The 21,881-nt window shown below is 46.6% G+C and overlaps 1 protein-coding gene across 2 annotated transcripts in view; it reads left to right on the top strand.

Annotated features, from left to right (window-relative positions):
* Positions 1–12,212: 12,212 nt before the first annotated feature.
* PTGDR (prostaglandin D2 receptor) overlaps positions 12,213–21,881 on the top strand; it is a 62,206-nt gene continuing 52,537 nt past the window's right edge. Inside the window, exon 1 of one of the 2 annotated variants that reach the window (XM_069738843.1) lies at positions 12,213–13,143. In XM_069738843.1, the coding sequence (XP_069594944.1) occupies positions 12,334–13,143 (810 nt within the window). In that variant the 5' untranslated portion in view covers positions 12,213–12,333. The remainder of the gene's footprint in view (positions 13,144–21,881) is intronic. The other variant, XM_069738835.1, reaches the window with a different exon arrangement.

Here is a 21,881-nt window from a genome sequence, read left to right as displayed (position 1 = left end):
TGCAGCACATGACAGGATGGGGATGCAGGATGGAGCAGCACATGACAGAATGGGGGCGCAGGATGGAGCAGCACATGACAGGATGGGGACGCAGGATGGAGCAGCACATGTCAGGATGGGGATGCAGGATGGAGCAGCACATACCAGGATGGAGACCATATACCAATATAAATGCTCGCCACCCGGGCGTAGAACGGGTTCAATAGCTAGTTTGTTTATAAGCCCAGAAAGCCTTTCAGAACCTTATGGTAGGTGAGGGTCCCTGTCACAGACTTCACATCAGAATCAAGCATCTTCAGGTTTCGCCACTAATCACAAATGCTGCAGCGATATGAATGTGCCGCCATAGCCATTTACTATGTACTAATGACTGCACAGGTCGGTCCGCGGAGGTCCGGTAGTGTCAGCAATCAATCCCTTCCCTTGTGACCCCCCAACCATGACTTAGTAAATTACATTAGGAAATTTCTGGTACTACTTATTATTACAAAAAACTCTACTAATTCAGCAGAACTGGAAATGTGAAGTGAGGGAGAAAAGAAACATACGAATGTGAAGATATAGAGTGACGAGCAGAAGGGTAACGATGTTCTGACTTCTGATTTTTACGCTCCATATCTCACCATCCACTGCTGCTTCTAACGTTAGACCACCATCATCTTATAGACAGTCATCTTGGATATCGCATACATAAATGTGACTTTCAGCTAATTAACATATGATTAGTTATGCAGATTCTTATCATGTCGCTGCATTGTTACTGTTTTGCTCCTAAAAATCTAAATTTTATTTTATATTAGTATTTTGTAAATCCACTTTTGGCTTTCACCTCGGCCTGAATCCTTCTGGGCAGCTGTCCATCAGATTCAAGCAAGTCTAGACCGATATCTGATCTACGGTCTCGTGTCCACGTTCCCCATGTTGGTGCACACTGGTCGCCTCACTGGGGTCTGTATTCAGCTTATTCTTCACCTCTCCCCACAAGTGTTGGATTGGGTTGAGGTCTGGGGACTGTGGGGACAATCCAGCACCTCTACTTCATTGTCATTGAACCATTTCTTCTCCAATTTCTCCCGTTTCCAGTCTTCTTCTGTTCACTTTTTGTACTTATTTGCAAACTCGAACCGACACTTCTAATGACAAATATTGAAGTCAAAGCTTCTTAACCTTTTTTTCACCATTCCAGACTTGTGCAATGTTCGTTGCATGGTGCTTGTATGGACGACTATGATCTCACTATTATGAGCCACCTCCACTGCCGTGTTTGTCGCCCCAGAACTGACAGACCTTGGGATGAGCCAACTTGGTGACTCCAATATTTTGCCTGGATGTCCACCTTTTGGCTTCTAAATGAATGGACGTACTTCATTTCATATTCTTCCAACTGTCATGGCACTCACATAATGCATATTGGCAATTTACATGGCCAAGAAACTGCCATCGATGAGCTGGATGATAATGATTTTTCTCTTTTCTTGGGAAATCTTCTTCTTGGCGGCTCCTCAATATGAACCGGTGACCTTTCACATGGGAATCATCCTAAAAACACACTGAGTTATTGGGAATATGAGAACAGGTTGTGATTTGTAGGATTCAGGAAGAAAAAGATTATTCCATCACCAGGAGCAAAACAGTAACAATGCAGCGACATGATAAGAATCTACATAACTAATCAAATGCTACATATCTGCAATGCAAGTCACATTTATGTATGAGATAAAAAAGATGATTGTCTATAAAATGATGGTCGTCTCACGTTAGAAGCAGTAGTGGATGGTCAGCTATGGGGCCTGAAAGTCAAGGTTTCAAAACATTGTTCCCTTTTGCTCGTCAATGTAAATACATACATATGGGAAGCTACAAAAGGCGGAGAAGGAAGGAAATGGTATTGACAGAGCTGAAAGGAAGAAGAGCGAGCTGCAGAAGAAATGAGAACAAATATGTACTAACATCCTCATGCCCTCGTTACCACTTGTGATCCCTCTTATTCAAACACACTTGATTATTCATCCTTGGCATTACCAGCTATTCCCATGCATATAAAGCTGATATTACTTTGTCATACAGTAATACAATACTACAGCAGATTCCATGTCAAATACTCACTAGGATAAAGCTGTATCTGCTGCTTCAAGTAACTACCACTAGGGGAGCTCACCGACGTGCCCACCAGGGCCGTGGGGTACTCGGGAACGGGTCGGACAGTTCTTTGGGGAAGTCACGGGGCCATGACCCGACTCCATGGCCCTGGCTGTGCCGTAAAATGGGGAATATGTATATGATTTAAGATGACGCCACCTGTGGTGTTCGGCAACGGATGGCCGATGCTGCTAAAGGAGACCGCTGGGGCTGATGGTGACGCAGCTGGGATGGTTCTACTCTCCACAGGTGGAGCGGGGCCCCAGGGCTACCAGTTCTGTTTATGTCAGGCTTCGTGTACCTTGTGGTGCAGGACTCAGGGCACAAGAGATCACTGAATGACACAAGGGCTGTAGTTTTCTTTTCCTTTGATGGTTGATAGCAGAGACCAGGGTACTGGTAACAGATTGTAATGGAGAGCCGGGCAGCCTGGAAGCAATTTTTGGCTATGCCTGGCCAGGTAGGTACAGAGGCTTTCCTTCTGCGCTGTCCTCCCTTTTTCCTTGCTGCCTAACAGCTCACCCTCCTGCTGCTAACTGTCTCTCTGTTTTAAAAAAATGAACTGTTTCCCGCATGGCAGGCAGCCCGAACCTATCACAGGTGACGCTCCTTTGTGTCGGCTCCAGGCTCTAGTATGCTGCTGTGCCGCCGGGCATTTGATTGGGCCAGGAGACCTGCAGTCCTCTGCACTCCGGATTTAGCTGCTGGGATTTCAGTACCCATGCAACCACGGACTCCGGTATCCAGCTCTCGGGTGAGTTTAATCACAGCTCCACCCCCCAGGTTCTGCTCTACTTCTCTCCTACTGACACCTGGTAAGGGGACCCCTCCTTGCTTCCAGGCATGACATTACTCCCTGTGATGGAGGCAATGCCACTGTGGCAACCGGATTCCTGGGGTGCCACATCACTACTTACAGATTTATACAGCAACCACTAGAGGGAGCTCACTATATACAAATTTATACAGTCACTACTAGAGGGAGCTCACTACATACAGATTTATACAGACACCACTAGGAGGAGCTCACTACATATAGATTTATACAGTCACCACTAGGGGGAGCTCACTACATACAGATTAATACAGTCACCACTAGGGGGAGCTCACTACATACAGATTTATACAGCCACCACTAGGGGGAGCTCACTGCATACAGATTTATACAGCCACCACTAGAGGGGAGCTCACTACATATAAATTTATACAGTCCCCACTAGAGGGAGCTCAGTATATACAGATTTATACAGCCACCACTAGGGGAGCTCAGTATATACAGATTTATACAGTCCCCACTAGGAGGAGCTCACTACGTACAGAGTTATACAGTCCCCGCTAGGAGGAGCTCAGTGCATTCAGATTTATACAGCCACCACTAGGGGGAGCTCACTACAAACATATTTATACAGTCTCCACTAGGGGGAGCTCACTATATACAGATTTATACAGTCCCCACTTGGGGGAGCTCACTACATACAGATTTATACAGCCACCACTAGGGGAGCTCAGTATATACAGATTTATACAGTCCCCACTAGAGGGAGCTCACTACATACAGATTTATACAGTCCCTACTAGGGGGGCTCAGTGCATTCAGATTTATACAGCCACCACTAGGGGGAGCTCACCACATACAGATTTATACAGTCCCCACTAGGGGGAGCTCACTATATACAGATTTACACAGTCCCTACTAGGGGGAGCTCACTACATACAGATTTATACAGTCCTCACTAGGGGGAGCTCAGTATATACAGCTTTATAATGTCCCCTCTAGGGAGAGCTCACTACATGCAGATTTATACAGTCATCACTAGGGGGAGCTCACTACATACAGATCGATACAGTCACCACTAGGGGGAGCTCACTACCTACAGATTGATACAGTCACCACTAGGGGAGCTCACTACATACAGATTTATACAGCCATCACTAGGAGGAGCTCTCTACATATAGATTGATAGTTACCACTAGGGGGAGCTCACTACATACAGATTTATACAGTCACCACTGGGGGGAGCTCACTACCTACAGATTTATACAGTCATCACTAGGGGGCTCAATAGATAAAAGATTTAAACAGTTCCCACTAGGGGGAGCTCAGTATATACATATTTATACAGTCACCACTAGAGGGAGCTCAGTGCATACAGAATTATACAGCCACCACTAGGGGGAGCTCAGTATATACAGATTTATACAGTTCCCACTAGGAGGAGCTCACTAAATACAGATCTATACAGTCCCCACTAGGGGGAGCTCAGTATATACAGATTTATACTAGTTAAACACTAGTTGTACAAATCTATACACTGCAAGCTCCCTCTAGTGGTTTCTAGGTTTAGCCAGATTTACATTATTATTAAACAAATCAGGAAAACAGCACTCTACTGATATATAATTACATCTGTGCAGTATCTTGGGCATATTGGTGGAAATTAAGACATAGAACTTTTGAAGGAGCTCTCTGTAGTCAACTATTGGATGCTATAATCTTTAGATGGCTTTAGGACAGCAGAAATGAATTTGAATTCTTATCCTTTGTCAGATTGATCCTACGTGTTGGAGACATAATTTCTGGAACATCTAGACATACAGTATATCCACTTGCACCATGATATTTTCAGAGATTGCCATCTCTCATATGGGATCCTGTTGACAGTGGCTTATCTCAAAATCGCACATAAGGGCCAATTTCAATAGGAAACCATTTAAGAGATCTGTATGTTTTCAGGGTGTGGAAGAAAGCATGACACTTTGGTGTAAACTTAACCCCTTCACCTTCCTGAACAGGCCAATCTTTACAATTCTGACCACTGTCACTTTATGAGGTCATAACTCTGAAACGCTTCAACGGATCCAACTGATTCTGAGATCGTTTTCACCTGACATATTGTGCTTCATGGTCGTGGTAAAAGTTCCTTGAAATGACTTGCGTTTATTTGTGAAAAAAATGGAAATTTGGCTAAAATTTTGAAAAATTCATAATTTTCAAACTTATCATTTTTATGCCCTTAAATTAGAGAGTAATATCGCACAAAATAGTTAATAAATAACATTTCCCACATGTCTACTTTACATCAGCACAATTTTTGAAAAAAAAATGTCAGTTGGGAAGTTATAAGAGTTAAAAGTTGACCAGCGATTTCTCATTTTTAAAACAAAATTTGCAAAACCATTTTTTTAGGGACCACATCACATTTGAAGTGAGTTTGATGAGCCTATATGACAGAAAATACCTAAAACCATAAACTACAAGAAAAAGGTATAGGCCATAAAGAGGGGATCACCATAGAGGCATGGATGTAAGATCAAAAATTTCTTTATTTAGGTACAAAACAACACACAAACAACATTAAAAACATTAAAAATAGTCACACATGTGACATAGCTAGATATAACACAAGCTCATTATAAAGCTAACCACCATGAACCAGATTACGTGTGCAATAATATACAGTGACTCTATAAGCAGCGCACCAGCATTAATAAAGCTCCTATTCACTTACACCATAAAAGCGTCCAAAATATCCCCACATGATGAATCCTTACTACAACAAACCCACCATGTTTCAATAAAAAATACAACAAGGGTGCTTATCAAATACAAGCGCCATATAAAATGGTCATCATAGCCCAAAATTGGAGCAGAGTAGAAAGAGAGAGCTGGGTGGACGATTAGTTTAAGTGTAGAGAGATTATATGGGTATAAAATAACCATTAGGATAGCTGCCCATAGATGCAAGCAGATAAAGCGCACATGAAATCGGGTAGGCAGAAAGGACCCGACGTGTGTCGCCACTCCCGGTGGCTTTGTCAGGCACCCCTGAGCACTTCCAGAGCCTTTGTGCTACGAGCAATGTGCAAGCCCCCTAGATTTCCGTTAACACATGACAGACCTGAGTGGGGACTTGCTTTTTTTGTGGATTGAGTTGAAGCTTTTATTTGGAACATTTTACATTTTGAGATCACAGTTATCCGGCTCTCTACGCTGAGCACTTACTTTGGGTTTTCCAGCTAAATCTCTGAGTGACGTGGCAGATGAAACCCCAGAGGAATCCATTCACTATAATGAGGCAGCAGATTAACTCTGGACTCCGTCTGGCCTCTGTTCAGCGGTGTCCTTCTATTCAGAAGTGCACAAAACTCGCTGGGATAATGGCAGCTGTTACTTCAGAGCTTCCAGGGTCTCTACCCCACCAGTTGCCCGCACACAGAGAAGAGGTAACGACAAGCTTAGGAAGCTGACAGTCCATTGAGTCTAATACAAGGTACCAGGCTAGTTGATCAAATGATCACAAACTGGCTTATCCAAACATTTCAATGGAACCAGGCACATGGCAGGTCCCAATCCTGGCTTTCCCCAAGCGTATACATGGTTCAGCGATGGTCAAATATGGCAGCTCTGTATTACTTCAGTTGGAGTAATGATGCCATGACTTGTGTAATGTAGACTCCCCGAACACATTCATGACCTCTCTTTTTATAGGTCACAACTTTTCATTCAGCCATTCCACCACAGGCTTGGGGAAAGGAGGTAGGAGGCCATCCATCACTGTAGGAGTGTACAAACAACATGCATAGATTTCCCCTCTCTGCTTTTGAAGTCAACAAACTTGCTCCGCAAAACAATGTGCAGCGCCCCAGGGTCCTGGTTATTGCAGTAATATCGTTCTCCTCTAGGGGGGAGTGATGTTACTTTTGGAGGCAATAAAGGAGATCTCTTTACCAGGTAACACAAACATACAACACATTTCATACTCCAGTCCACCAGGGGGAGCTATGCTCCAATTTATTAGGGCACTCTTCACACTTAGGTAAAACTGGTGGCCTGGAGAGGAATTAGGCAGTTGCTGTCTGAGCTTTGCTCAGGTAGTTGGTCCCTGACAGGGGTGGGACCCTGTCAGAGGCCTAAACGGAAGGTCACGGATCTGCGCCTGCCCTGAGTGCGGCTGTTCCTAAGAAAGGACACGAACAGAGAACTGTATTGTAGAGAGTGAGAAGAAGTCATAGCAAAGGAGTGGATACCAGAAGGAGTTCTGCCCTGCACAGGCTGCCTCCTTCTGAGGCGCAGGATCCTGGTAGCCGGAACACCGAGGGAGCAACAGTCCTTTATGCCTTGCTCCAGAGACCGGCAGGACAGCTAATTTCACGTTACTGATCCGCCCCACACCCAGGAGGCAAGGTGGCACCCACGAGAGGCCGGGGCATGATAGAGTCCCTGTAAAAAGCCTCACACCACCGATCATACGGGTTTGTTCCTATCCATCTGGGGGACAGAGAGAGAGAGACATAACATCGATAACATCTACAACAGTTGTGAGGACTTTATGAGAGGCTTAGCAGTAAGCTACTACGACAGCAAGGCGCTAGAGGAAGGCTACTGATTTCCACCTGGATAAGGGGACTCTGGATTTGCCTCCAAACCGGCCGGACTCTGCCTGCCCTGTGATCTGTGCTCTGGACTGTGGATGCTGAAGCCTTCAGTAAAAGGTAAAGAGACTGCAACCTTGTGTCCTCGTTCTGCACTGTACCTCACACCATCCACCATCTACACACTGGGAAGCCATGGGGACATACTTCACCTGTGAGAAGGTATGCCATCTAGCTGCCATAACATCACCCCAGTGGACCCCTCAAAGCAGCGTCGGTCACCGGACCGAATACCACAGGCGAACGTATCCCTTTAAAGACCTTTCCCTTTAATACGGATGTCCCATGGGCCACGGACCGGGTCAGCCACCGTGACATCCCCCGAGAACTGAAGGACCCGGTACTGAGTACCCCACTGCCTGTGGGGGCGCTCCAAATGCATAGTTAGCATATCAGCAGACCTCACTATTCACAAGGATAAGAGCACACTATGTTATATCACATATCAGGTTGCAAATCAATATCACAGGTTCACACAAACATAAGTCTGTTTTCTTGACCCACTAGAAATCAACTTACATCCAAAAGCCAACATACAGATAAAAAGTCAATTCTTCTTGGTTTGCTAAACCTGATTGTCTGGGTAATTAAGATATAATCTTTTTTCTTCATACCGCTATTTAGCATATGATTAGTGTGAGGATATGGCTGCTTACTAAGGACTATAGGACACCTGGACACAGAGCGGAGTCCACACCTCTACGAGATAGACTTTTTCCAGCACAGAGCACCAGTTGCGTCGATATTTTTGTGTTTTATTAGATATTTTCTTGCTGTGTTTTATTAGTGATTTGCTTGCTCGTCAGTTCATCCTCAGGAATCAATGTTTCCATTCACTGACAGTAAGCAGAGGAAGACAAGCAGGCTTGATCTTATGTATAGCTAGGGGTAAATGTAAAGCAATCATTTTATCAATCCCCTCTGTATCTTAAGGTGTCACACCATTGTACTCCCACTCCTAGGCCCAGTGGCGTAACTACCGCGGTCGCAGCGGTCGCCACTGTGACGGGGCCCGGCAGGTCAGGGGCCCGCCGCCCAGCAGGTCAGAGGCACCGGCCGACAACATGTTGTAGTGCCGGAGATCCCTCCCGCACGGCAACAATCCGAGGCGTATCTGGGGGGGGGCAGGGCGCAGCCGGCAGGGGGGGCGCAGTCGGGCTGCCCAATGTGGCGGTCCGCAGCGTCTCCCCCGGCGGCTGCATTCTGCCGCCCCCCGCACTGGGAGTCAGCTGTTCTCTGCGCCGACTGTCAAGCTGACAGCCGGCACAGAGAAGCTGCAGAGCGCTGACTCCCAATGTGAACAGAGGTGGAGGGGAGCCCCTGCAGAGTGGCTGCGGCAGGCAGGGAGAAATCCCTGCAGCGCCGCTGCCCAGCGATCTGTCTTCCTGCTTCCTCTCATACAGACGCGCCGCTGGATGACGTCATCAGCCAGCGGCCGGCTGTGTCAGAGGAAGGCGATGAGATGCTGCGGCAGAGCGTGAGGAGAGGTGAGGTGTGTGTGTGTGTGTGTGTAGAGGGAGGAGAGGGCATGGATGGGGATGGTGGTGGAGGAGGAAATGATGGAAGTGGTGGAATGGGCAAGGATGGGGATGGTGGTGGAATGGGCAAGGATGGGGATGGTGGTGGAGGAGGAAATGATGGAAGTGGTGGAATGGGCAAGGATGGGGATGGTGGTGGAGGAGGAAATGATGGAAGTAGTGGAATGGGCAAGGATGGGGATGGTGGTGGAATGGGCAAGGATGGGGATGGTGGTGGAGGAGGAAATGATGGAAGTGGTGGAATGGGCAAGGATGGGGATGGTGGTGGAGGAGGAAATGATGGAAGTGGTGGAATGGGCAAGGATGGGGATGGTAGTGGAGGAGGAAATGATGGAAGTGGTGGAATGGGCAAGGATGGGGATGGTGGTGGAGGAGGAAATGATGGAAGTGGTGGAATGGGCAAGGATGGGGATTGTGGTGGAGGAGGAAATGATGGAAGTGGTGGAATGGGCAAGGATGGGGATGGTGGTGGAGGAGGAAATGATGGAAGTGGTGGAATGGGCAAAGATGGGGATGGTGGTGGAGGAGGAAATGATGGAAGTGGTGGAATGGACAAGGATTGGGATGGTGGGGGAGGAGGAAATGATGGAAGTGGTGGAATAGGCAAGGAGCGTATCTAGGGCAGTGGCGTATCTAGGGGGGGGGGCAGCCGGGGTATGTAGGGAATTAATTAATAGGGAATTAATTAATAGGGAAAATGTGAATTTGGGTGGAAAATATTTTGGCATGGTGGGGGGGCCCCATTTGAAAGTTCGCACCGGGGCCCATAACTTTGTAGTTACGCCACTGCCTATGCCCATTGTGTGGATGGAGATAGTTGACCCAAGAGAGCCATTACCACAGGGGGTCTCACATACAGCCCCATGTGATAGAATCTGCTTTGTTCTGTGAGCTAAAGAAAATTGTTTAAGTGGGAGAGAAAAAGGCACATAGTTGAATCTGGCAGTTGTTGGAGGGACTTAGAAGGGAAAAGGATCGAAGCTGAGATAGATGGATGGATGATCTATGGAGTTTTGGAGATTTATTGTTGGCTGGAAGGTTATCCATGAGCTACGGTCATGATAGCCATCATATGGAGGAACATAGGCTGTGAATGCACACTATACCGGCTGGAGATACCAAAAGCTGTGGGCCAACCAAAAGTTGGGAGACAGTGGGTATCGCCTGGTACGGTGCCAGTGGATCTACCGATCTCAGATTGGGAACTTGTGGAATGAAGACATTGTATTTTGGCCATCTATATGGATTTGTTGTACAACCATGGATGTATGGAATAAAAATAGTTGCATTGTTAATGTACCTAGGTGATTTTATAACCCACAACCTCAGATCCTTAGTTATGCAGATTCTCATCATGTCCCTGCATTGTTACTGTTTTGCTCCTGGTGATGGAGTAATCTTTTTCTTCCTGAATCCTACAAATCACAACATGTTCTCACATTCCTTCAGTGTGTTATTAGGTTTATTCCTAAGTGAAAGGTCACTGGTTCATATCAAGGAGCCACCAAGAAGAAGATTTCACAAGAAAAGAAAAACAGCATCATCAGCTCATCGATAGCGGTCTCTCAGTCAACAAAATTACCGAACTGCATCATGTGAGTGCTATGACAGGTAGAAGAATACAGAAAGAAGTCTGTCCATCCAATCAGAAGCCAAGAGGTATACGTCCAGCCAAAATATCGGAGTCAACAAGTCTGCTCATCACAAGGTCTATCAATTCTGGAGACAAACACGACAGTGGAGGAGGCTCGCATGCTTCATAATAGTGAGTTCACAGACGTCCATACAAGCACCGTGCAACGATCATTACACAATTCTCGAATGGTGAAAAAAAGGTAAAAAAGATTTGACTTGAATATTTATCATTAGCAGTGTCGGCTCGAGTTTGCAAATAAGGTCAAAAAGTGAACAGAATAAGATTGGAAACGTGTGCACCCATTTACAATCTTCATCAGTCAATAGACGGCTCTGATGGTTGCAAATGGGTATGAAAGAAACAAGGGTTACAGGGGCTAACAGATCGAGACATTTAAGGAACTGTGAAGTTTGGTTGAGGAAGCCTGATGATATGGGCTTGTTACACAGCTAGAGGCATTGGACACTTGACCAGTATCGATGGAGGTCTCAATGCTGAGCTATATTTGAGTATCCTACAAGAAGAGTTACTTTGTACACTTGAGTACCATGGGTATGAATAGGATGACATAGTGTTCCAGCAGGACAACGACCCAATGCATACAGCGAGATTGGAGAAGAAATGGTTAATTAACAATGAAGTAGAGGTCCCCACATTCCCCAGACCTCAACCCAATCGAGCACTTGTGGGGAGAGGTGAAGAAACAGCTGTATACAGACCCCAGTGAGGCGACCAGTGTGCACCAACACGGACGGGGAACGTGTAGATGAGAGATCAGAGATCAGATTGTGGTCGAGAAATGTTTGAATCTGAAGGAGCAAAAGGATTCAAGCTGTGGTGAAAGCCAAAGGGGGATTTACAAAATAAGTAAAATTTACATTTTTAGGAGCAAAACAGTAACAATTCAGCGACATAACCATAATCTGCATAACCAATCATATGCTAAATAGCTGAAAATCACATTTATGTATGAGATAGAAAAGATGATTGTCTGTACTCTATAAGATGATGGTGGTCTCACGTTAGAAGCAGCAGTGAATGGTGAGATATGGAGCCTGAAAATCAAAAGTTCACAACATTGTTACCCTTCTGCCCATCAGTGTGGCTGCAGGGGACGATTCTATAGTTATTTTGGCACGTCAGTGTATGCCATAGCACAGGCGTGTGGCTGCAGGGGGCGATCCCATAGTTATTTTGGGGCTGATATTGCACCTGTCATGTAGTGCACTGTGGACCCCCAGCAGTCAGAATGAAGGCATAATCTGTGGCAGAACAATCCCATCCTCCCGATAGGGTCGGTAATATCGTGATCCCATATTCCAATTTTCAGAGTGTCATTAAACACGTCTGGTTAGATTTACAACGCTTCCTCTTTGTGAGCTCGGCTGGCTTCAGTCCACAGACAGCAGAGTTGGATACGCCTTGCTCATGCCTTCTTTATTTTACATGTCAATTGCTTCTCCCCACCTCTTTCAGATATCCTGGGAGCTGAACTGCACACTTGAAGAAAAGCAAGTTTCAGACCGATGAGTAGTTCAGACGTTACAGACGTTGGCTTCTGCCTTCTGCATAACTTTTGGTCTCATTATGAGTCTTCACGATGAGCTTTACCCATGCTCCAATAGCCAGGCCATCCAAGGGGATTTTTCAGCAATACCCAGCTCTTTGCTATTTTTTGCCGGTCTATTGGGAAATATCATCGCCATCTTCATCCTATGGCAACACAAGTTACGCTCAAGGAAAAAAACCTCCGTATTTTACATCTTGGTTACGGGTCTAACCGTTACCAACCTGATGGGGAAATGTTTGGTGAGCCCCATGGTGTCTGCTGCTTACTACAAAAACCAAACCCTGGTGCAGATGGTCGAGAATCGAATGCTATGTGATGTCTTCAGCTTCTTCATGATTTTTTTCGGCTTGGCCCCCATGCTTATACTTCTGGCCATGGCTCTGGATTGTTGGATTGCTTTGGCCAATCCATTCTTTTACCACATCCACATTACCAAAAAATTTGCTGTGCTGGTCCCGGTGATGGTATATGTCTTCAGTGCTGTCTTCTGTGCAATGCCGTTCTTTGGCATTGGGAAATTTGACCAGTATTGTCCAGGGACGTGGTGCTTTATACAGATGACTGCAGAGCCTTCGGAGCCACGGGTCCTGGCTTATTCTTTATTATATGGGACTGTCATGGGACTGCTGGTTGTAGCCATCATCATCTGCAATGTGGGCACTATGACACGCCTTTACCAGATGTACAAAATCCAGAACCAGAGAAATTCCATCAAAGTTGGACCCAAGGTCGAATTAGTTAAGCAGTCCGGCATGGAGGAGCTAGACCACCTCATCCTCTTGGCAGTCATGACAATCCTTTTTTCGGTTTGTTCCCTTCCTTTAACTGTACGTATCCGCTCCTGCCAAATGTGTGTGCAAATAGTTGTGCAAGTTTTTGCTGTTGTTTCACTGCTAAATATTGATTGTGACATCCACGTGGTTTCCTGACCCTAAGCTCAGTTTAGGTTTTCTTGTTTTGAGTCAAGGAAGGGTGAAGCTGAAAAAAAAACATTTTAAAGGGGCTCTCCGGAGTCTAAATCTTGGGTGGACCTTATTACGTTACAAATGATCCAATTATGCCTCTGATGGCTCCCAACTATTTTGTGCCATTTATGCTACTGACATTCACCATTGGGTTCTGGGTCCTTGCTCTAACTGCTATATCTGCACCCCTATAGTAATACCCCGGAGATTGTGTCAGTTCTGAATGTAGACATTATGCATAGTGTCTGTGTAGGTGGCTCATCCATACTACTATCCAAATAGTCACAGTCCCAACTTTCCCAAACAAAAACTCTTTAAATTGCCCATTCTATTCTAATGCAAATGTATCTTTATCTTCCACCCTTGGATGAGATTGGCCTGGGGACAACTCATTGTCAGCATTGGGTGAAGAGCCAATAAAAATAACCCTTTCAGACATTCCCAATCCTGATGTTTTTCTAAGATACAGATATAGATGAGAAGTTGGTTTTGTGCAATGGTTTCGGATATGAGAAACTTCCAAGATCACTCAATTAAGAATTGGGGTAAAATAGAAGCTGCAAAATGTGCACCAGGCACCTCTCCCCTAGCGATGCCCTGAGATGTGCTGCATCTGCCATCTGTGTGGCTTTGAGAACATATGAGCAATGCAGCTGCCTGAAACTGAGCTATTACCAGTGAACGGCACGAAAACTTAAGGTACCGTCACACTAAAAGTGATGCTGCAGCGATACCGACAACGATGTCGATCGCTGCAGCGTCGCTGTTTGGTTGCTGGAGAGCTGTCACACAGACAGCTCTCCAGCAACCAACGATCCCGAAGTCCCCGGGTAACCAGGGTAAACATCGGGTTACTAAGCGCAGGGCCGCGCTTAGTAACCCGATGTTTACCCTGGTTACCAGCGTAAACGTAAAAAACAAACAAACACTACATACTTACATTCCGTGTCTGTCCCCCGGAGCTGTGCTTCTCTGCACTGACAGTGAGCGCCAGCCGGAAAGCACAGCGGTGACGTCACCGCTGTGCTCTGCTTTCCGGCCGGCGCTTACACAGTGCAGAGAAGCACAGCGCCGGGGGACAGACACGGAATGTAAGTATGTAGTGTTTGGTTTTTTTTTACGTTTACGCTGGTAACCAGGGTAAACATTGGGTTTCTAAGCGCGGCCCTGCACTTAGTAACCTGATGTTTACCCTGGTTACCAGTGAAGACATCGCTGAATCAGTGTCACACACGCCGATTCAGCGATGTCTGCGGGAGTCCAGCGACTAAATAAAGTTCTGGACTTTCTGCTCCGACCAACGATGGCACAGCAGGATCCTGATCGCTGCTGCCTGTCAAACTCAACGATATCGCTAGCCAGGACGCTGCAACGTCACGGATCGCTAGCGATATCGTTCAGTGTGACGGTACCTTTAGTGTAAGAATGTATCAGAACTTTGATTGTTTTATTTTATTAATTATATACTTTACAAAAAAGTGTGAAACAACTAAAAATATGTCTTACATTCTAGGTTCTTCAAAGTAGCCACCTTTTGATCTGATGACTGCTTTGCACACTCTTGGCATTCTCTTGATGAGCTTCAAGAGGTAGTCACCGGAAGTGGTTTTCACTTCACAGGTGAGCCCTGTCAGGTTTAATAAGTGGGATTTCTTGCCTTAGAAATGGGGTTGGGACCATCAGTTGTGTTGTGTAGAAGTCTGGTGGATACACAGCTGATAGTCCTACTGAATAGACTGTTAAAATTTGTATTATGGCAAGAAAAAAAGCACCTAAGGAAAATGAGTGGCCATCATTACTTTAGGAAATGAAGGTCAGTCAGTCCGAAAAATTGGGAAAACTTTGAAAGTGTCCCCAAGTGCAGTTGCAAAAACCATCAAGCGCTACAAAGAAACTGGCTCACATGAGGACCGCCCCAGGAAATGAAGACAAAGAGTCACCTCTGCTTCTGAGGATAAGCTTACCGAGTCACCAGCCTCAGAAATCGCAGGTTAACAGCAGCTCAGATTAGAGACCAGGTCAATGCCACACAGAGTTCTAGCAGCAGACACATCTCTACAACAACTGTTAAGAGGAGACTTTGTGCAGCAGGCCTTCATGGTAAAATAGCTGCTAGGAAACCACTGCTAAGGACAGGCAACAAGCAGAAGAGGCTTGTTTGGGCTAAAGAACACAAGGAATGGACATTAGACAAGTGGAAATCTGTGCTTTGTTCTGATGAGTCCAAATTTGAGATCTTTGTTCCAACCACCTTGTCTTTTTGCAACGCAGAAAAGGTGAACGGATGGACTCTACATGCCTGATTCCCACCGTGAAGCATGGAGGAGGAGGTGTGATGTTGGGGATTTATTCAAAATTGAAGGCATACTGAACCAGCATGGCTACCACAGCATCTTGAAGCGGCATGCTATTCCATCCGGTTTGCATTTAGTTGGGCCATCATTTATTTTTCAACAGGACAATGACCCCAAACACACCTCCAGGCTGTGTAAGGGCTATTTGACCAAGAAGGAGAGTGATGGGGTGCTATGCCAGTGAACCCAATTGAGATGGTTTGGGGTGAGCTGGACCGCAGAGTGAAGGCAAAAGGGCCAACAAGTGCTAAGCATCTCTGGGAACTCCTTCAAGATTGTTGGAAGACCATTCCCGGTGACTACCTCTTGAAGCTCATCAAGAGAATGCCAAGAGTGTGCAAAGCAGTCATCAAAGCAAAAGGTGGCTACTTTGAAGAACCTAGAATATAAGACATATTTTCAGTTGTTTCACACTTTTTTGTTACGTATAAAACTCCACATGTGTTAATTCATAGTTTTGATGCCTTCAGTGTGAATTTACAATTTTCATAGTCATGAAAATACAGAAAAATCTTTAAATGAGAAGGTGTGTCCAAACTTTTGGTCTGTTCTGTATATACAGGAAAGATATATTTCTTGGTACCGTGTTAGCCAGTGGATAGAAAAATATGTAGAATTGAAAGTCCTCAGTGGTTGATGCCTTTTAATGGCTAACTGAAAAGATGGTAACAAATTGCAAGCTTTCGAGACTACTCAGGTCTCTTCATCAGGCATAGACTTTCTATGTCTATGCCTGATGAAGAGACTATTTCTATGTCTATGCCTGATGAAGAGACCTGTGTAGTCTCGAAGCTTGCAATTTGTTACCATCTTTTCAGGTAGCCATTAAAAGGTATCAACCACTGAGGACTCTCAATTCTAAATATGTTAAATATAAATAAATAAATATATATATATATATATATATATATATATATACACATTACATATGTATACAGGGTAAGGCTGCCATCACACTAGCAGTATTTGGTCAGTATTTTACATCAGTATTTGTAAGCCAAAACCAGGAGTGGAACAATTAGAGGAAAAGTATAATAGAAACATATGCACCACTTCTGCATTTATCACCCACTCCTGGTTTTGGCTACAAATACTGATGTAAGATACTGACCAAATACTGATAGTGCGACGGCAGCCTAAGACTGGGAACCACCAGTGACATTGACTCTGGGCAGTCAACGCTCAGCTACATGGATTATTTCTTGTCCCTTTTCAGGAATTTCGCTCTGCTTCTATATAATAATAAACTGGGGAGTTTGGTACGTGAATGATGAGACGCTGCAGTTGTCCGTAAATGTTGCATTGAATTTACTGTGACAATTACTTCTGATGTAAGGGAAATGGGGGGCCCACCAGGGGATTCACCTGTCGTGCTTTGGGCCAATCCAAAGCTGTGCGTATATATTTATGTATGTAAAATTTACATTTTGCAGTAATTTTATCTGCATGAAATTTATTCAGTGCAAATTGAATTATTTATTATTCTGCTTTGCTTATTTAGTGCCATCATATTCCACAGCGGTTTACAATCATCACCATCACTGTCCCCATAGGGGTTCACAATCTACATTCCCTATCAGTATGTCTCTGTAGTGTGGGAGGAAATTGGAGAATCTGGAGGAAACCCATGTAAACACTGGGAAAACCTTCCAACTAACTGCAGATGTCGCCCTTAGTTTGATTTGAACCCAGTCCCCAGCACTGCAAGGCTACAGTGCTGACCACTGAGCCACCATACTGTGCTAACCACTGAGCCACCATACAGTGCTAAGCACTGAGCCACCATACAGTGCTAACCACTGAGCCACCATAAAGTGCTAACCACTGAGTCACCATACAGTGTTAACCACTGAGCCACCATACAGTGCTTACCACTGAGCCACCATACAGTACTAACCCTTGAACCACCATACAGTGCTAATCACTGAGACACCATACAGTGTTAACCACTGAGCCACTATACAGTGCTAACCACTGAGCCACCATACAGTGCTAATCACTGGCCACCATACAGTGTTAACCACTGAGCCACCATACAGTGCTAACCACTGAGCCACCATACATTGCTAACCACTGAATCACCATACAGTGCTAATCACTGAGCCACTATACAGTGCTAACCACTGAGCCAACATGCTGCCCATTGAATGAACATTATTCTGCTTTTAATCTCTCCAGATAAACATATGTAAATAAAAATGATTAATAATGCTAGTCACCCGGCTGTCATCTGTTCAGGCACAGTCTTCTTCAGTCCAATCACTGGTGTGGTCTTCACTGGTCCATCTGTGGCATCTTCTGGTGCCCCAGTATCTTTAGTGTCTTCTTTTCTGACTCAGCCATGATATTAGTGGAGCGCCCCCAGACGCAGGGCCGCGGGGTACTTGGTCCGGGGTTGTCACGGTGGCTAGACCCGGTCTGTGACCCTGCTAAGGGGCGTCCAATGAAAGGTGATGGTGCGTGGTACAAGGTGCGAGGAATAACGAGGACACAGGGTTGAAGTCTTTTTACCTTTTTACTGAAGGCTTCGGGGTCCGCAATCCAGAGCACTGCTAACAGGGCTGTCGGAGACCGACCGGTCCGAAGGCACATCCAGAGTTCCCTTTGCAGGTGGAAACCAGTGTCTACCTTCTAGCGCCTGTGTGTTGTAGTCCTTCCCTGCTGAGCACCACGGGATAGTCCTCACAACTCTCGTATCAGTTCTTTCTCTCTCTCCATCCCCCAGTATAATATGGCTGGGACGCACCCGTATGACAGGTAGGCCTGGAGTTATTCTGGGACCCTAGAGATGCCCCTCTCCCACGATTGCCTACTATGTCCGTTCAGGTGATTTAGGTCAGACAGCCAACCTATAATTAACTGTCCTGCCGCTGTTTGAAGTAATGCGTAGAGTCATTTACTTCCTCGGTGCTCCGGCCACCGGCTATGCGTCTCAGAAGGATGTTGCCGCGGTCTTAGGGGCACGACTCCTTCTGGTTCTATCTCCTTCGTACTCTGATCCCGTTTCTCACTTCTCCACAATATACTTTGCTTCGTGTCCTTTCTTGAGATGCCGCCCAAGGTAGTGCAGGCGCGGCTCCGTAACAATCTGTCCTTTCTGCTAGGTACCTGCCAGGAACCCACTTCTGACATGTCCTCCCTGGAACTCTCCCAGGCTGCGTTCAGACTAACTTCCTATCCAACCCCCAGTTTTACCAGTGTGAGGAGCGGCCTAATACATAGTGCCTTTTGCTCCCCCTGGTGGCCGGAGTGTGAAGCGTAGTGTGTGACTGTGATACCTGGTCAGATGAACTCCTTTAGTGCAATCAGACATAACATCACTCCCCTTAGTGGCAGAGCGACATTACTGCAACGACCAGGACTCTGGGGCGCTGCACTCCCCCCCCCCTTCCCGGTTAAATCCAGTACTCCCGGACTGGGAAAAGAAGAATAACAATACATGTTAATAGAAAACACACAAAATTCTCAAATACCATGAACCAGTAAATATAACAGTGCTTTCCATTACGGAAGGTGAGGACGCTTGAACGTTGCAAAAGGTTGGTCATGCACAGTTCATGACTCCCAGTTCAGTAGGTGCAACCATAGAACAGCAGGGACCCCGTGTAAACAAAGGGCTCCCTGTGAAAGTTTTGGAGTGATTCACTGTCCATCACACCATTGTCCATTTTTTTTTAAACTTGTAACAAAGATATTTACACAAACATTTTCAACTAAATAGCAACTATCGTTAATATCTCCAAGTTTTATAGCGAAGTGGAGTTTGATTCTTGGTGCGTAGACCTCCACAGCGCAGGAGTTGCTGCTGGCCTGACAGGACCCGCTATGCTTGCTATCGCTAGTGTAGTGCACTGTCGTCTAGCTATGCTTCTAGTGAGTCTGGGCAGCACTAGCATGCTGGAGTCCTCAGAGCTGCCACTACTAATAGTGGGCATGGCAGATTCACCGATAGCAGAGGGAGGGCTTGTTGGCTCGACTGTTGGCACCGCATCTTCTGGTGGGGTCAGCTGTGCTTGCGGGACCGGATGACCTGGCACCACATTCAATTCTGGCGGTTTCGGTTGACGAAACGTTAAGACAGGTACCACAATGGCCTGATTTATTTGAGTCCAGGACTGGGGAAAATCGCCAAGAACAGTGTGTATCATCTTCTCTTTTTCCACGGGCGGAGAAGTCCCGGGGTCCGTTTCTCCATCTCTCAGCTTATCAGGGCATATCTTAAGGTGGTCTCTGGAAATTGCCGTTGAGGTTTCCCCTCCGTCTTTGCTGATGAGGCAGACCTTCGTATTGTCGAAATCAGAGGGCAGAATGGTATACGGCTCCACTTCTGGATCGCCCCCAGACACAGGGCCACGGGTTCTTGGTACCGGGCCTCTCTGGTTCGGTTCTGAGGCTGTCACGGTGGCTAGACCCGGTCCGCGACCCTGCTAAGGGGCGTCCAAAGAAGATGGTGGAACAGTCTGTCAGGGGTTCGTGACGCCACCTGTGGTGTTCGGTCAGGGTGACCGACGCTGCTGTGGGGTCCGCTGGGGCGATGGAATGGCAGCTGGATGGTATAACTTCCCACAGGTGAAGTATGTCCCTAGGGCTTCCCAGCTAAGGTGGATGGTGATGGTGTGAGGTGCAGGCAATAACGAAGACACAGGGTTGCAGTCTCTTTACCTCTTTACTGAAGACTCCAGGATCCTCAATCCAGAGCACGTTTAACAGGGCTATCAGAGACCGGCCGGTCCGATGGGCACATCCAGAGTTTCCTCCGCAGATGGAAATCGTTGCCTACCACTAGCGCCTGTGTGTTGTAGTCCTACCCTGCTGAGCATTCGGAATAGTCCTCACAACTGCTGTTCTCGTTCGTTCTCTACAGCTCTCTCTCTCGTTCTTTGGTTCCAGATGTTACTAGTTTCTAACGTCCCCTAGGTATGATATGGCTAGGACGCCACCCGTTTGACGGGAAGGCTCGGAGCTCTTCCAGGACCCTAGAGATGCCCCTCTCCACGCGTTGCCCCCTATGTCTTCGTAGGTGTAGTAAGGTAGACAGCCAACCTATAATTGACTGTCCGGCGGAGTTTGAAGTAAGGCCTGAAGTCAGTTACTCCTGCGGTGTTCCAGCCACCGACTACGCTCCTCAGTAAGATGTTGCCTCTCTCTCTCGGCACGACTCCTACTGGCTCTCCTTTGTGCTTGATCTCGTTTACACTGTTCCACAACATCCTTCCCTTCGTGTCTCTCTCCTGGATACCGCCGCAGGGTGTGCAGGCGCGGTTCCGTTACGTTCTGTTCTGTTCGCTAGGCACCTGCCAGGTTCCCACGCCTTCTCCTTGCAACACCCCCTGCCACGGGATGTTGCCTGGTTCCAACCCAGTCAGCTTCTGACTAACTTCCTCCCCAGCCCCTAGTTTTACCAATGTGAGGAGTGGCCCAATAAATAAAGCCTTTTTCTCCCCCTAGTGGCCGGAGTGTGAAGTGTAATGTGTTCTGGTGATACCTGGTCAGGAGAACTCCTTAGTGCCATCAGAAGTACCGCCACTCTCCTTAGCGGCAGAGTGCCATACTGCAACGACCAGGTCTCTGGGGCGCTGCACTTCCCATTGGTCATCAAGCTTGTGTAGTCTCCTCTTCCGTTTGAGTACCTGCTCCCCGGGTGACAAGGGAGTCGCGGGAGCATGCTGGATGTAGTCCCTTTCTTGTTTTTGTCGGGCTTGGGCGAGACTTCTTTCTACACATTCCTGTACTTTGTGGTACCTTTGCTGCCTCTCGGTATCCCAATCCACATCTGGCGATATATCTTCGGGAGTCAGGACCCCCATATCCAGATCGACGGGTAGCTTGCTAGACCTTCCTCGCATCAGGTACGCTGGGGTGCAGTTGGTGGAATTCACCGGAATGTGGTTGTACATGTCTACTAAATCCGGTAACTTTGTGGGCCACAAGTTCCGCTCCTCTACAGGTAAGGTCTTCAGTAAGTCGATCACCACTTGGTTCATCTTCTCACACATCCCATTGGTTTGTGGATGGTACGGCGTGGTTCTGATCTTCTTACACCCGTACAAATTGCAGAACTCCTGGACCACCTCCGCTTCAAATGCTGGTCCTTGATCGGTCAGCACCTTCTCCGGGTACCCATGGGGTCTACAGAAGTACTGCTGGAAGGTTTTGGCAGCCGTCCTAGCTGTTAGATCTTTGACCGGCACGACTACCAGGAATCTGGAGTAGTGGTCCACGATGGTGAGAGCGTAGATATAACCT

Source organism: Ranitomeya imitator, chromosome 1, assembly GCF_032444005.1.
Source record: "Ranitomeya imitator isolate aRanImi1 chromosome 1, aRanImi1.pri, whole genome shotgun sequence".
NCBI classification, from domain to species: Eukaryota; Metazoa; Chordata; class Amphibia; order Anura; family Dendrobatidae; genus Ranitomeya; species Ranitomeya imitator.
Note: the sequence above shows the minus strand (reverse complement) of the source record. Positions and strands in the feature narration are given on the sequence as shown.